The sequence below is a fragment of the Rhinolophus ferrumequinum genome, chromosome X (assembly GCF_004115265.2).
Source record: "Rhinolophus ferrumequinum isolate MPI-CBG mRhiFer1 chromosome X, mRhiFer1_v1.p, whole genome shotgun sequence".
Lineage (NCBI taxonomy): Eukaryota > Metazoa > Chordata > Mammalia > Chiroptera > Rhinolophidae > Rhinolophus > Rhinolophus ferrumequinum.
Genome location: NC_046284.1, coordinates 38,865,636 through 38,880,074, shown reverse-complemented (window position 1 = coordinate 38,880,074; position 14,439 = coordinate 38,865,636). Strand labels below are relative to the sequence as shown.

At 37.7% G+C, this 14,439-nt stretch overlaps 2 protein-coding genes across 9 annotated transcripts in view; one reads left to right on the top strand and one right to left on the bottom strand.

Annotated features, from left to right (window-relative positions):
- The window catches only part of KLHL13 (kelch like family member 13), a 231,580-nt gene that overhangs the window by 33,075 nt on the left and 184,066 nt on the right, over positions 1 to 14,439 (bottom strand). For all 8 annotated transcript variants that reach the window (XM_033112321.1, XM_033112303.1, XM_033112314.1 and 5 more), the window contains 2 exons: positions 5,918 to 6,050; positions 3,332 to 3,528 (listed from right to left, as the gene is read on the bottom strand). In XM_033112321.1, the coding sequence (XP_032968212.1) occupies positions 3,332 to 3,528; positions 5,918 to 6,050 (330 nt within the window). The remainder of the gene's footprint in view (positions 1 to 3,331; positions 3,529 to 5,917; positions 6,051 to 14,439) is intronic.
- LOC117025978 (adenylyl cyclase-associated protein 1-like) lies at positions 10,292 to 12,827 on the top strand. The gene is given in 2 exon segments (XM_033112363.1): positions 10,292 to 11,153; positions 11,156 to 12,827. Coding segments are annotated over 2 exon segments (1,425 nt in total). The 5' UTR covers positions 10,292 to 10,339; the 3' UTR covers positions 11,767 to 12,827.

Sequence of the window (14,439 nt, the reverse complement as noted above, 5' to 3'; positions counted from 1 at the left end):
GAATGTCAAAAAAAAGAATGGAATAGAATTATCGTTATTCTATAACGTTATTGCATTATCGTTATTTTCCTTTCTAAAAGCTCAAATCCAAGTAGTATTTCAGTTATGTGAACTATAATCACATGCTGTCTTTAAAATATAAACTTGTTTCCTCAAAACATTTGGTTTAAGCACTCAATTCTTAAAATATGAGATTGATGCATTTAAAAATTATCTATAATAGCTTAGCTTGTCAGAGAACTAAAAACAAATCTACTTTTTCTAAAAAAATTAAAGTTTGTTGGAGTGACAATTGTTAGTAAAGTTACATAGATTTCAGGTATACAATTCTGTAATACTTCATCTATATATCACATTGTGTGTTCACCACCTAGAGTCAGTTCTCCCTCCATCACCTTGTATTTGCTCCTCTTTACCCTCATCTACCAGCCTCTTCCCCCTTCCCCTCTGGTAACCACTAAACTATTGTCTGTGTCTATGAGTTTTTGTTTCTTCATTTGTTTGTCTTGTTCTTTTGTTGCAGATGACTTGAATAGACAGTTCTCCATACATACATACATACATGCATACATACAGATGGCCAGTAGACATATGAAAAAATGTTCAACATCATTAATCATCAGAGAAATGCAAATAAAAACCACAATGAGATATCACCTCACCCCAGTCAGAATGGCTATCATCAACAAGACAAATAGTAATAAGTGTCAGAGAGGCTGTGGAGAAAAAGGAACCCTCATACACTGTTGGTGGGAATGCAGACTAGTGCAGCCGCTATGGAAGGCAGTGTGGAGGTTCCTCAAAAAAATTAACAATAGAATTACCATAAGACCCAGCAATCCCTCTCCTGGGTATCTACCCAAAAAATCTGAAAATATTTATCCGTAAAGATATATGTGCTCTGATTTTCATTGCAGCATTATTTACAGTGGCCACGACATGGAAACAATCAAAGTATCCTTCAATAGATGACTGGATAAAGAAGATGTGTATATATACTTTTGAAAAATATATTATCTTGAAACTTTCAGTTCTTATAAGTAGAAAAGGCATCCAGGGCTACTTTTTTTCCTGAATCACTTGATGGCTAAAAGGAAAGGGGAAATAAATAGAATAAGGTTGTACGTTTAACTAATAAATGGAATGCATAAAAGAAAGATAAAGGTAAAATTGAATTTTAAACAATCCTTAAACTAATAATCTACTAACTATTCTCAGAAATCATCATGCATTCTGAGAGGGAAGATTTCTACAATAAAATCACATATATTCTCAGCAGGTAGGATAAAAATAAATAGAATGGTGTGCAGAATAAAGATGTTTCCTCAAAGCACATAGGCAAGAATGTCCTAAAGCCAAGACAGATAATAAACTATACCACAAATAAGCTTTGTCAGGGACAAGCCTCTTCTCTATTAGAAATGAGTTTTGGGATTTCTGCAGAGGACACTAGGAATGAAAAATATAATTTTTTAAAAAAAGAATATAATTTTTAAGACAATACTGTTTATTAAAAACAAAGATATTTCCAAATGGGTAAAACAGAGAGTTACAATAAACGCTTCAAATAGGTTAAGGAACCAACATTCTAATTACAGGAAATTTGTCAATATTAGAAAATTACTGTGATATCATCTTTAAATAACCTTGCTTATATAGAGCTATCTAGAACAAAATTATTTTTCTAATACAGTTATTTTGACAATTGTGTACTTTTATAACTTTTCATAAATTGTGCTTTACGTATCTAGTTTGGTCTTTTTCTTTCAAGGATCTGACCTCAACCAATATATAAAGTTGTAAGAACTAAACTTTTGCATTAGAGAGAGCACAGGTTACTAATGTCACTTCCAAATAAATGATTTGGAAGTTAATGATTCATTCCAAATAAATCATGACACTGCCCCTAGTTTGACTCAGGATGACCATATGTTGCTAGGATCAGTGTAAAGCAATGTTGAGAGTCTATATGTGTAAGCATCAAGTGTTATTACGAAGTTAATTATAAGACTGATACATTTTTTAAAAATACATTTAATACATTTATTTTTTTTTCTTGAAGTGAACTTGTTACATGATGTCAATGGTATAAAATTAGAGAAAAGATACTTATAGCTCTTGAGGGGAAGGGCCTTGTATGATTAAACTAAAATTAAGTTTAGTGCTCAGATTCAGTAGTGACAGCAAGCAGTATTATGGGACATAAACTTCACTTGGGCTACTTGCGCAATGGAGAAGACAATACCAGTCAACAATATAACACCATGCTGCCATAAAACCCTCAAAAATAGCAGTTAGCTTAAAAGTTTGTAAGTAATTATGAGACAGCAGCCTGAGTACTTTAAAATTGAAATAAGCAAATAAAACACACTTTCAATTAACTTACATTAACTGTTGGCTGACTTTATAAGATAAGGAATAGTTTGTTAATAAACTCATTAAGGATATGTTCTCTTGAAACAGAGTTTTAAAGATGAAGCTCCATGTTTAGTAAACGCAATTTAAAAGGCTTAATAGCAATTATTTACCAATATTAAAATTGGTATGTGTTAAGGCAAATTATAGAAAAATGTATTATCCACTAATATAATAAATTAGAAAATATATCAAAATTTACTATTGTCACAATTTTCAATCACAAAAACAAGCTCTAAAAGCTCTAGAAATCTTAGCAACATTTCTTTGCAACCAAAACATTTCATTTCCTAGAAGAAAAATTTAACGTTCTCAACTAAAATAAAGCAATGTCTTCAGGAATTGATGACTGCTAAGTAGTTCATTAATTGGTAGTTTTATGTGCTCTCTCTTATCTATTAAAGAAGGATAAAATGATTCAGTGGGTGATGTGCTTTTATGAACTCAAACTTTTATTCTTAAAGGTTTACACATTAGATATTAGTTCTTTTCAAGACCTCGCCCTCATATTTAAAGGAAGAAAAAGAATTACTGAGCCAATTTGAAAAGACTTCTAGAAGCTCAAATTACGTTTCCATAGAATTCCAGTTAAGGCTGCTTGAATAAAATCATTAAGGTGAATACAACCAGATTAAAATATATGATACTATCAAAAAGGTTAAGATATATATTGTTATCAAACACTTATTGTCTGATGTCATTTGATTACACAGGTTTTCCTTAAATGATTCTGTTTTGTAAATATGCACCTGTACTGTTATCCTCTCAGCTTGCTACCAACCACACACTATCAGACAGGACACCTCTCTCTAATGACCAAAGTTTCCCATTTCTACACAATAGATTCATGAGTCTATTCTAAAGAGGTGACATCAGAGTCTACTGCAGGAAAGATTTGAAGACGAAAATATCTTACCCCAGATATGAGAAATATTTTGCAGAAGTCCAAAACTGGCAGAATCTGTAGAAAACTGGCAGCTTCCAGTGTGTCTTGAAGGTTGTCCATATTAAGAGAAAGCTTTGCAGTATAAATGAAATCAATAATTTTCCTTAAACCGACTTTGCTCACACCATGAAGCTTAATGCACATTAAATCTTGTTCTTTCATTCCACCTTAAATAAAAAGACATTCAATTAAATGAAGGTGGATAATCTAATTAAGGTCAAACTCACTTCTGTTAATTAGATACAATGAAATCAAGGATAACTTCTATTCTGCGTAAGTATTCATGTCAGAGTCAGGCTTCTGTATATTTTACAATTAAAACAGAATACTTACTCAGAAAATTATAAGACACTGAAGAAAGGAATGAAGGAAGATATAAATAGATGGAAACACATATCATGTTCATGGATAGGAAGAATTAATATAGTTAAAATGTCCATACTGCCTAAAGGCAATATACATATTCAATGCAATTCCTATCAAACTGCCAACGTCGTTTTTCACAGAAATAGAACATATAATCCTAAAATTTATATGGGACCATAAAAGACCCCGAATAGCAAAGGCAATCTTGAGAAATAAGAACAAAGTGGGAGGTATAACAACACCTGACTTCAAATTATACTACAAGGCTACAGTAATCAAAACGGCATGGTACTGGCATAAAAACAGACACATAGATCAATGGAACAGAATAGAGAGTCCAGAAATAAATCCACGCCTATATGGCCATTTAATCTACGACAATGGAAGCAAGAATGTACGATGGAGTAATGACAGTCTATTCAATAAATGGTGCTGGGAAACCTGGACAGACACATGCAAAAAAATGAAGGTGGACCACCTCCTTACACCATATACAAAAATAAATTCAAAATGGCTTAAAGACTTAAATGTAAGGTCTGAAACCATAAATACCTAGAAGAAAATATAGGAAGAAACTTCTCAGACATTACCCGGAGTAAGATTTTTACTGATATACACCCTCGCGCGAGGGAACTAAGAGAAAAAATAAACATGTGGGATTATATCAAACTAAAAAGTTTCTTCACAGCAAAGGAAACCATCAATAAAACAAGAAGGGATCCTACTGAATGGGAAAAGATATTTGCCAATGATATATCTGATAAGGGATTAATATCACAAATCTATGGAAAACTTACTCAACCCAACTCCAAAAAAACAAACGATCCAATTAAAAAATGGGCAGAGGACTTGAAGAGACATTTTTCTGAAAAGGACATACAGATGGCAAACAGACATATGAAGAAATGCTCAACCTCACTAACCATCAGAGAAATGCAAATAAAAACCACAATGGGATACCACCTCACCCCAGTCAAAATGGCTATCATCAATAAATCAACAAACAACAAGTGCTGGCGCGGATGTGGAGAAAAGGGAACGCTTGTGCACTGTTGGTGGGATTGCAGACTGGTGCAGCCGCTATGGAAAACAGTATGGAGGTATCTCAAAATTCTGAAAATGGAACTACCTTATGATCCAGTAATTCCACTCCTAGGTATCTATCCGGAGAAATCCAAAACTTCAATTCAAAAATCTTTATGCACTCCTATGTTTATTGCAGCACTATACACAATAGCTAAGACATGGAAACAACCAAAATGCCCATCGGTAGATGACTGGATTAAGAAACTGTGGTACATTTATACAATGGAGTATTATGCAGCCATAAAGAAGAAAGAAATCTTACCATTTGCAACAACATGGATGGATCTAGAGAACATTATGTTAAGTGAAATAAGTCAGACAGAGAAAGATAAGTACCATATGATCTCACTTATTTGCGGATTCTAAAGAAAAGAATAAGTGAATGAACTAATCAGAAACAGTTTGGGAGACAATGAGGAAAAACTGAGGGTTGCTAGATGGGCGGGAGGGGTGGGGGGTGGGGGGGAGGGTGAGGGGATTGGAGGGCAGTCGGTGACCACAGGATGGCCACGGGGTTTGAAAATTAATCTGGGGAACGTAATTTGGTGGTTACCAGAGCGTAAGGGGGTTGGGGGGGGGATGAGGGTGAGGGGGATCAAATGTATGGTGATGGAAGGGGAGCTGACTCTGGGTGGTGAACACACAGTGTGACTTATGGATGATGTGATACAGAATTGCACACCTGAAATCTATGTAATTATACTAACAATTGTCACCCCAATAAATTAAAAATAAATTAAAAAAAAAAACAGAATACTTAAAAAGGAATATCTCTATACTAATGGAGGTCTATAGGATGCACGTGCTTCCAAAATATTGTCCTGTCACTTTGTATCTTTTGATGAATTAAAGATTATAGTAGTGGGACCCAGAGTCTCTGATGGCTCATTAAGATTTGTATCAAGAAAAGAAAAGCTGTGCACATCCCATGTTAAAAAAGCACCACCCACAATCACACTTACGAGGTGTATATTCCTTTTGAAACTGTTTCTTCTTGTAAAGACATAGACAAGAAGAACTGAATTCACTTTAGAAATAAAAAGATTTAAACATGTACTTTTCATATTGTTTAAACGTGGATGCAGAGTTTAAAAGGCAACCTACCTGTGAACATAGCCTTGAAGTAATCACTAGCAGAGGCCATCATGACTCTATGCACAGGGAAGGCATCATCTGTGTCACCTGGCATCAGGGTCACATCACAAAGCAAGCCTTCAAGTCGAAGCTGGTCAAAGCCCTATGACAAAAATATGAGTTGCACTACTAATCAAGACAAAATGGGTATACAAATATCTGCATGCTAAAAGTATGTTTACATATTAATGTGTGTGCAACATACTGTACTTTGCCATGTATAATGCACACTTTTCTACCCAAATTTGTGAGGGAAAAATAAGGATGTGCATTACACATGGGTAGTACTAATTCCGTATCTATATAAATGTTTTTAATTCTTTTACTTATGTTTATGACTTAAAAGTGTAAATTTAGAAATCAATAACGATATCTGTATGCAAAATAATACCCTGGTATACGATGATTGGTTTTATTTAACTTATGATAAACTAGCAAAGATGAAGAGTTCTTGGCCTTCTATGTTGTGTAAATATCATAAATTTGTTACCAGTACATAACATTTCTTGTACTTTGTATCTGTTCTTGTGTTTTGTAATTACTTGTTACATAAAATTTCTTGAACCATAATATGTTAAAAATAAATGCTAAAATTCCTTTATAATGCAAAAACAAATACCTAAATGTAAACAAATAAATATTTGCATTAAAAGATTTAAATGAAAGATTTTTGCCCTGAAAGTTTGGGCCAAAATCATGGGTGCACATTATATAGGGGAGTGCATTATGCATGGCAAAATACAGCATTTAGAAAATAAAATCAATGGAATAATTACTCACTAAAAGAAAAAGAAACTAAACACTTTACTTGATATTTGACAATGCTTATTTAATTCACTTTGGAAAATAATTAAGACTAATTTAGATTAAGAACAAATAAGGAGAGAGTATATGCATTCACTTTTTATACAACCATTGGCTATTACCTTATTTTGAAAAAAATTACCATGTGCACTTTCATTTTCCTATGTACACAATTGTCAGTTATGATAAAAAATGCAGTGAATGTTTAAATTAAAAAAATATATTGCGAGAGACGTCATAAAAATGGTGGCGTGAGGTGAGCTTCTGTAAAGCTCCCCTGGAATAATCGAACAACGATAACTCCACAAAGGACTCCCTGAACAGCAGACAGGCAAGACTAACAGGCCCACTACTAAATTCACCGAAAGGTGGGCGAATCGCGCGAGCAGGGGAGGAGGGAAGGGAGAAGTGCGGAGATGGAGCCGGGCGGGCATGCGCAGGACACAGACCTAGCTCAGAGCTCCGAGCTCCCTGCATCCCGGAACTACCTCAGCTGCGGGAGAGGGAAGAACTCGGACTACTGGGGCTCCGCTTATGGCCCAGAAGACTGAGGGGGCAGCATATAACACGGCTGAACCCAAACTCACGGGAGGAACCTCAGAGAAAAGACTGAGGGAAGAAGGTTTAAAACAGTGGTTTAAGCCCTCACTGCCAAGCAGAGAACAGAAGCCTTAGGCACTGAGACTAGCCACCTCCTCCCTACTCTCCTGGAGCTCGCCCCACCCCCACCTGCCCAGTGCTAGAAGCGGAACAGTAGCAGTGTCAGATCTAAAGAACAGAATATTTGCTGTTCTGAGAACTGTGGACCTCAGACACAAATTCGCAGACCAACTAGTTCCGGCAGAGGGGAGGGAGCTGTGGAAGCAGGACAGGCTGTGGTGGTGGTTGCCGCCATTGCCAAGGGCCAATTCTCACAACTCACCCCACCCCTGGCCCCACACATCAGGTTAGATCCCTGCAGGAGTAAACAGAACTGCTGAAACATACGGGCTCTGAATCTGGAGCAGGAAGAGCTTTGGAATTTCAAAAGCTCTCCACATACCCACAGGGACACTGCGCCCTGTGACCCAAGCGGACTATTAATAGAGGAGAAGCCCATCTCCCAGGAAACCCCCCCCCCCCATTGTGTGAGAAGCTGGAATAGTGCAGAGAAAACATAGCACTACCGTATGAGAGAAATAAAAGGCTACAGTCGGAGAGAAAATAAAACATTCTACCAACAAATACTGGAAAACAAAAGAAAGACCTCTTCCTATCAACCTGTTGCAGAAGCCACTCCTGTAGATGTCTAGGAAGATAAATAATAAATCAGTAATTACCATGAATAACGAAGGCAACAAAACAGTTCAGAAAGAAAGTGAAAAGTCTCCAGAAAAGGAACTTAAAGATATGGAAATATGTGACTTAAACGACAGAGAATTCAAGATTGCAATTCTGAAAAAACTCAACGAGATGCAAGAAAACACAGAAAGGCAGTTTAATGAACTCAGAAACGCAATCAAAGAACAACATGAGCATTTTATGAAAGAGATTGAAATTTTAAAAAGAACCAAATAGAATTTCTGGAGATTAAGAACTCAATAGAAGAAATCAAGAATGAAATAACCAGCTTAGGTAGTAGAGCTGACCAGATGGAGGAAAGAATCAGTGACATCGAAGATAGAAACCTGGAAATTACACAGATGGAAGAAAGAGACTTGAGACTTAAAACAAATGAAAGAACTCTACAAGAACTTTCTGACTCCATCAGAAAGAGCAATATAAGAATAATGGGCATACCAGAAGGAGAAGAAAGAGAGAAGAAAACAGAGAATATATTCAAACAAGTTGTTGATGAGAACTTCCCAAACTTGTGGACAAAACTGGATCCTCGAATCCAAGAAGCAAATAGAAAACCTAATTACCTCAATCCCAACGGGCCTTCTCCAAGGCACATTGTATTGGAGCTGTCTAAAATCAACGACAAAGAAAGAATCCTCAAGGCAGCCAGGGAAAAGAAGACGGTAACCTACAAAGGAAAGCCCATTAGATTATCATCAGATTTTTCAGCAGAAACTCTGCAAGCCAGGAGGGAGTGGAACCAAATATTCAAACTATTGAAAGAGAGAAATTATGAGCCAAGAATAATGTATCCAGCAAAGATATCATTTAGATATGAAGGAGGAATAAAGACCTTTCCAGACATACAGAAGCTGAGGGAATTTTCTAATACACGACCTGCACTACAAGAAATACTAAAGGAGGCTATTCGACCACCATCAACAGGGACAATTTGTGGCAACCAAAACATAAAAAGGGGGAGAGTAAAGACCTGAACTGGAATATGGGAATGGAGAAAGTAAGCGTTCTAAAGAAAATGGAATACTCTAAATATCAAACTTTCTTTTACTTAAACTTAAGGATAACCACTCAAGAAAAATACAGAACTGAAATATATACTGTAATAAAAGAAGAAACAGAAGGAAACATCATAGAATACCACCATACAGAAATAATAGACAACAACCAAAAGGCAAACAAAGAATGGAGACACAGCCTTACCAGAAAACTAAAGATAGAATGACAGGAATACCTCACATATTAAAAATCACCTTAAATGTAAATGGACTGAACTCACCAATAAAAAGGCAGAGAGTAGCAGATTGGATCAAAAAACTAAACCCAACCATATGCTGTCTCCAAGAGACACATCTCTGCTACAAGGACAAGCATAGACACAAAGTGAAAGGGTGGAAATTGACACTCCAAGCAAATGGTAACCAGAGAAAATCAGGTGTAGCCATAATGATATCAGATGAAACAGACTTCAGGGTGAAAAAGATAACAAGAGACAAAGATGGACATTTCAGAATGGTAAAGGGGACTATACAACAAGAAGATATAACAGTCATCAATATTTATGTCCCCTATCAGGGAGCACCGAAATATACCAAGTAACTTCTAACAGAACTAAAGGGAGAAATTGACCAAAACACAATTATAGTGGGGGACCTAAACACATCACTGACAGCTATGGATAGATCATCCAAACAGAAAATAAATAACGAAATAGCAGCCCCAAATGACGCATTAGATGAAATGGACATAATTTACATATATACAGCACTTCATCCTAAAACATCAGACATTCTTTTGTAGTGTACATGGAACATTCTCAAGGATAGACCATACATTGGGACATAAAATCAGCATAAGCAATTTAAGAAGATGGAAATCATACCAAGCATATTCTCCGATCACAAGGCTTTGAAATTGGATACCAACTGCAAAAAGAAAGCAGGAAAAAACACAAATACATGGAGATTAAACAACATACTTTTAAAGAACGACTGGATCAAAGAAGAAATTAGAGGAGAGATCAAAAGATACATAGAAAGAAATGACAATGAAAATATATCCTACCAAAATTTTTGGGATGCATCAAAAGCAGTTTTAACAGGGAAATTTATATCATAACTGGCCTGTCTCAAGAAACAAGAAAAATCCCAAATAAATAACTTCATGTTACACTTTAAAGAACTAGAACAAGAAGAGGGAGAGCGGCTGTTCGCAGTCCCGAGGTGAGGCAGAACTCTGAGGTGGTACATTATGGCTGACATGCAAAATCTGGTAGAAAGATTGGAGAGGGCAGTGGGCCGCCTGGAAGCAGTGTCCCATGCCTCTGCCATGCACTGTGGGAACGGAGACAGTGCTGCAAAAGCAGGAGTAGTTCCCCCTGTGCAAGCATTTGACTCACTGCTTGCTGGTCCTGTGGCAGAGTACTTGAAGTTCAGTAAAGAGATTGGAGGAGACGTGCAGAAACATGCGGAGATGGTCCACACCGGTCTGAAGTTGGAGCGAGCTCTCTTGGTTACAGCCTCTCAGTGCCAGCAGCCAGGAGGTAATAAGCTTTCTGATTTGTTAGCACCCATCTCAGAGCAGATCCAAGAAGTGGTAACCTTTCGGGAGAAGAACCGCGGCAGCAAGTTGTTCAATCACCTGTCAGCTGTCAGTGAAAGTATCCAGGCCCTGGGTTGGGTGGCTATGGCTCCCAAGCCTGGTCTTTATGTGAAAGAAATGAATGATGCTGCCATGTTTTATACAAATCGAGTCCTCAAGGAGTACAAAGATGTGGATAAGAAGCATGTGGACTGGGTCAAAGCCTACTTGAGTATATGAACAGAGCTGCAGGCTTACATTAAGGAGTTCCATACCACCGGACTGACCTGGAGCAAAACGGGACCTGTGGCAAAAGAACTGAGTGGATTGCCATCTGGACCCTCTGCTGGATCAGGGCCTCCCCCACCACCACCAGGCCCACCTCCTCCCCCAATGCCTACCTGTTCAGGCTCAGATGACTCTGCTTCACGCTCAGCACTGTTTGCACAGATTAACCAGGGGGAGAGCATCACACATGCCCTGAAAATGTTTCTGATGACATGAAGACTCACAAGAACCCTGCCCTGAAGGCTCAGAGCGGTCCAGTGCGAAGTGGCCCCAAACCATTCTCTGAACCTAAACCAGGAGTCAGCCCATCCCCCAAACCTACCACAAAGTAGGAACCAGCTGTACTTGAACTAGAGGGCAAGAAGTGGAGAGTGGAAAATCAGGAGAATGTTTCCAACCTGGTGATAGATGGCACAGAGCTGAAACAGGTGGCTTACATATACAAGTGTGTCAACACGACATTGCAAATCAAGGGTAAAATTAACTCCATTACAGTAGATAACTGTAAGAAACTCGGTCTGGTATTCGATGACGTGGTGGGCATTGTGGACATAATCAATAGTAGGGATGTCAAAGTTCAGGTAATGGGCAAAGTGCCAACCATTTCCATCAACAAAACAGATGGCTGCCACGTTTACCTGAGTAAGAATTCCCTGGAGTGTGAGATAGTCAGTGCCAAATCTTCTGAGATGAATATCCTCATTCCTACAGAAGGCGGTGACTTTAATGAGTTCCCTGTCCCAGAGCAGTTCAAGACCCTATGGAACGGGCAGAAGTTGGTCACCACAGTGACAGAAATAGCTGGATAAGCGAAGTGCCACTGGGTTCTTTGCCCTCTCCCTCACACCATGGGATAAATCTGTATTGAGACGGTTCTTTTCTAGATTTCCTCTATGTTTCTGCTCTTAAACTGCTTCTCTGCTTTGAGAAGCACAGCTACCTGCCTTCACTGAAATATACCTCAGGCTGAGATTTGGGGTGGGATAGCAGGTCAGTTGATCTTCTGCAGGAAGGTGCAGCTTTTCCATATCAGCTCAACTGCACTGCCAGTCCATTAAGGAACTGCAGGACTGGTGTGTTTTAGCTTTCAGCCTTTGACCAACAGTCTTTGGGAAGAATAAAGCAGTCCCTAGGAATTAACAGCTCAGAAAGTTCACACAAGTCACTCTTTTTCTAACAATGAGCATGAAGGTACCAGAAGCTGGTGTGATTCCAGCTGATTCTTCTAACCAGACTAATCTTTCACTGTTGACAAGTGAGACAAGGGTTGCACTGGACCAAAGGCTGAAGCTTGGCCATCTAGCTAACGTTCTAAGCAAAATTGTTTCCTATAGCATTCCTTTTATTCTGCATTCCATCCTGGCTCTGTCTGGACCTGAGATAGTAGGTTCTCCTATATCAGCTGCTGTGGCAGTGCCCTGCACCCAGACCAGTTAAAGGAGTCTTGGACCCTTTTTTTCCTCTGGGATCCCTGCCCAGCACCTTCCACAGAGATGACTGAAAAAGAAAAAAATAACACATCATTCCAAGGAATCTGGCATTCCTTCCTCCTTCCATGTTAGGTGCCTGTCATCCATCTGCACTGTTTCCTTTGCCCTGTTATGCTCATCAGCTTTTGGCTTCTGTCCAGGCACCTGCACAAAGGATTAAAATCTCCACTGCAGACTGCTTTTAGGTCTTATGTAAGAATCTTGCACAGCATTGCTAATGTAAATTTCACTTTTTCCCTCTAGGACAAACACCAAAATATGCAACATTTTTTTGGTGGGAAGAGAGATTGTCCTGTGACTTCTGCCCATTTCCTGAGGCCTGTGGAAATAAACCTTTATGTACTTAAAGTTATACAGAAAATAGAATAAAATTAATACCAAACTTGCAAAAAAAAAAAAGAAAAAAAGAACTAGAACAAGAAGAACAAGTGAAACCCAAGGTCAGCAGAAGAAAGGAAATACCACAAATCAGAGCAGAACTAAATGAAATAGAGAACAAAAAGACAATAGAAAACATTAATGTGACAAAGAGCTGGTTCTTTGAAAAGATTAACAACATTGACAAACCCTTGACTAGACTCACTAAGATAAAAAGAGAGAACACACTAATTAACAAAATCAGGAATGAAAAAGGGGAAGGTATCACAGACACCAAAGAAATACAAAGGAGCATCCAAGAATACTATGAAGGACGATATGCCACCAAATTCAATAACCTAGAAGAAATGGACAAGTTCTTAGAAACATATAGCCTTCCAAGGCTGAACCATGAAGAACTGGAAAATCTAAACAGACTGATCACCAGTAACGAAATTGAATCAGTCATCCAAAGCCTTCCCAAAAGCAAAAGTCCGGGGCCAGATGGCTTCACTAGTGAATTCTACCAAACCTTCAAAGAGGATCTAATACCAATCCTGCTCACACTCTTCCAAAAATTTGAAGAAGAGACAGTACTCCCTACTCATTTTATGAGGCCAACATTACCCAGATACCAAAACTTGGTAAGGACAACCCAAAAAAAGAAAACTACAGAACAATATCTCTGATGAATACAGATGCAAAAATCCGAAACAGAATTCTAGCAAATCGAATACAACAATGCATTAAAAAGATTATTCATCACGACCAAGTGGGGTTCATCCCCGGGGCACCAGGATGGTTCAACATCCGCAAATCCATCAATGTGATACATCACATAAACAAAATAAAGGACAAAAATCATATGATTAATCAATTGATGCAGAAAAAGCATTTGACAAGATACAACATCCATTTATGATTAAAACACTTAATAAAATAGGTATAGAAGGAAAATACCTTAACGTAATAAAGGCGATATATGACAAGCCCTCAGCTAATCTCATAATTAATGGTGAAAAACTGAATACGTTCAGGAACACGACAGGGCTGTCCCCTATCACCTCTGCTTTTCAACATAGTGTTGGAAGTCCTTGCAATCAGGAAGGAAGAGCAATTGGAAGTTGGAAGAGCAATCAGGCAAGAGAAAGAAATAAAAGGCATCCACATTGGGAATGAAGAAGTTAAATTATCACTCTTTGCAGATGACATGATGCTATATATAGAAAACCCTAAAGACTCCACCAAAAAGCTATTGGAAACAATCAACGAATACAGTAAAGTTGCTGGCTACAAAATCAATGTACAAAAGTCCATTGCATTCCTATATACCAACAATGAAATCTCAGAAAAAGAAATACAGAAATGAATTCCTTTTGCAATTGTAGCAAAAAGAATAAAATACCGAGGAATAAACTTAACCAAGGATGTGAAGGACCTATATGATGAAAACTATAAGACATTTTTGAAAGAAATTGAAGAAGACACAAAGAAATGGAAAGACATTCCGTGCTCATGGATTGGAAGAATCAACATAGTTAAAATGGCCATATTACCCAAAGCAATATACTGATTTAATGCAGTCCCCATCAAAATCCCAATGGCATTTTTTAAAGAAATAGAACAGAAAAACAT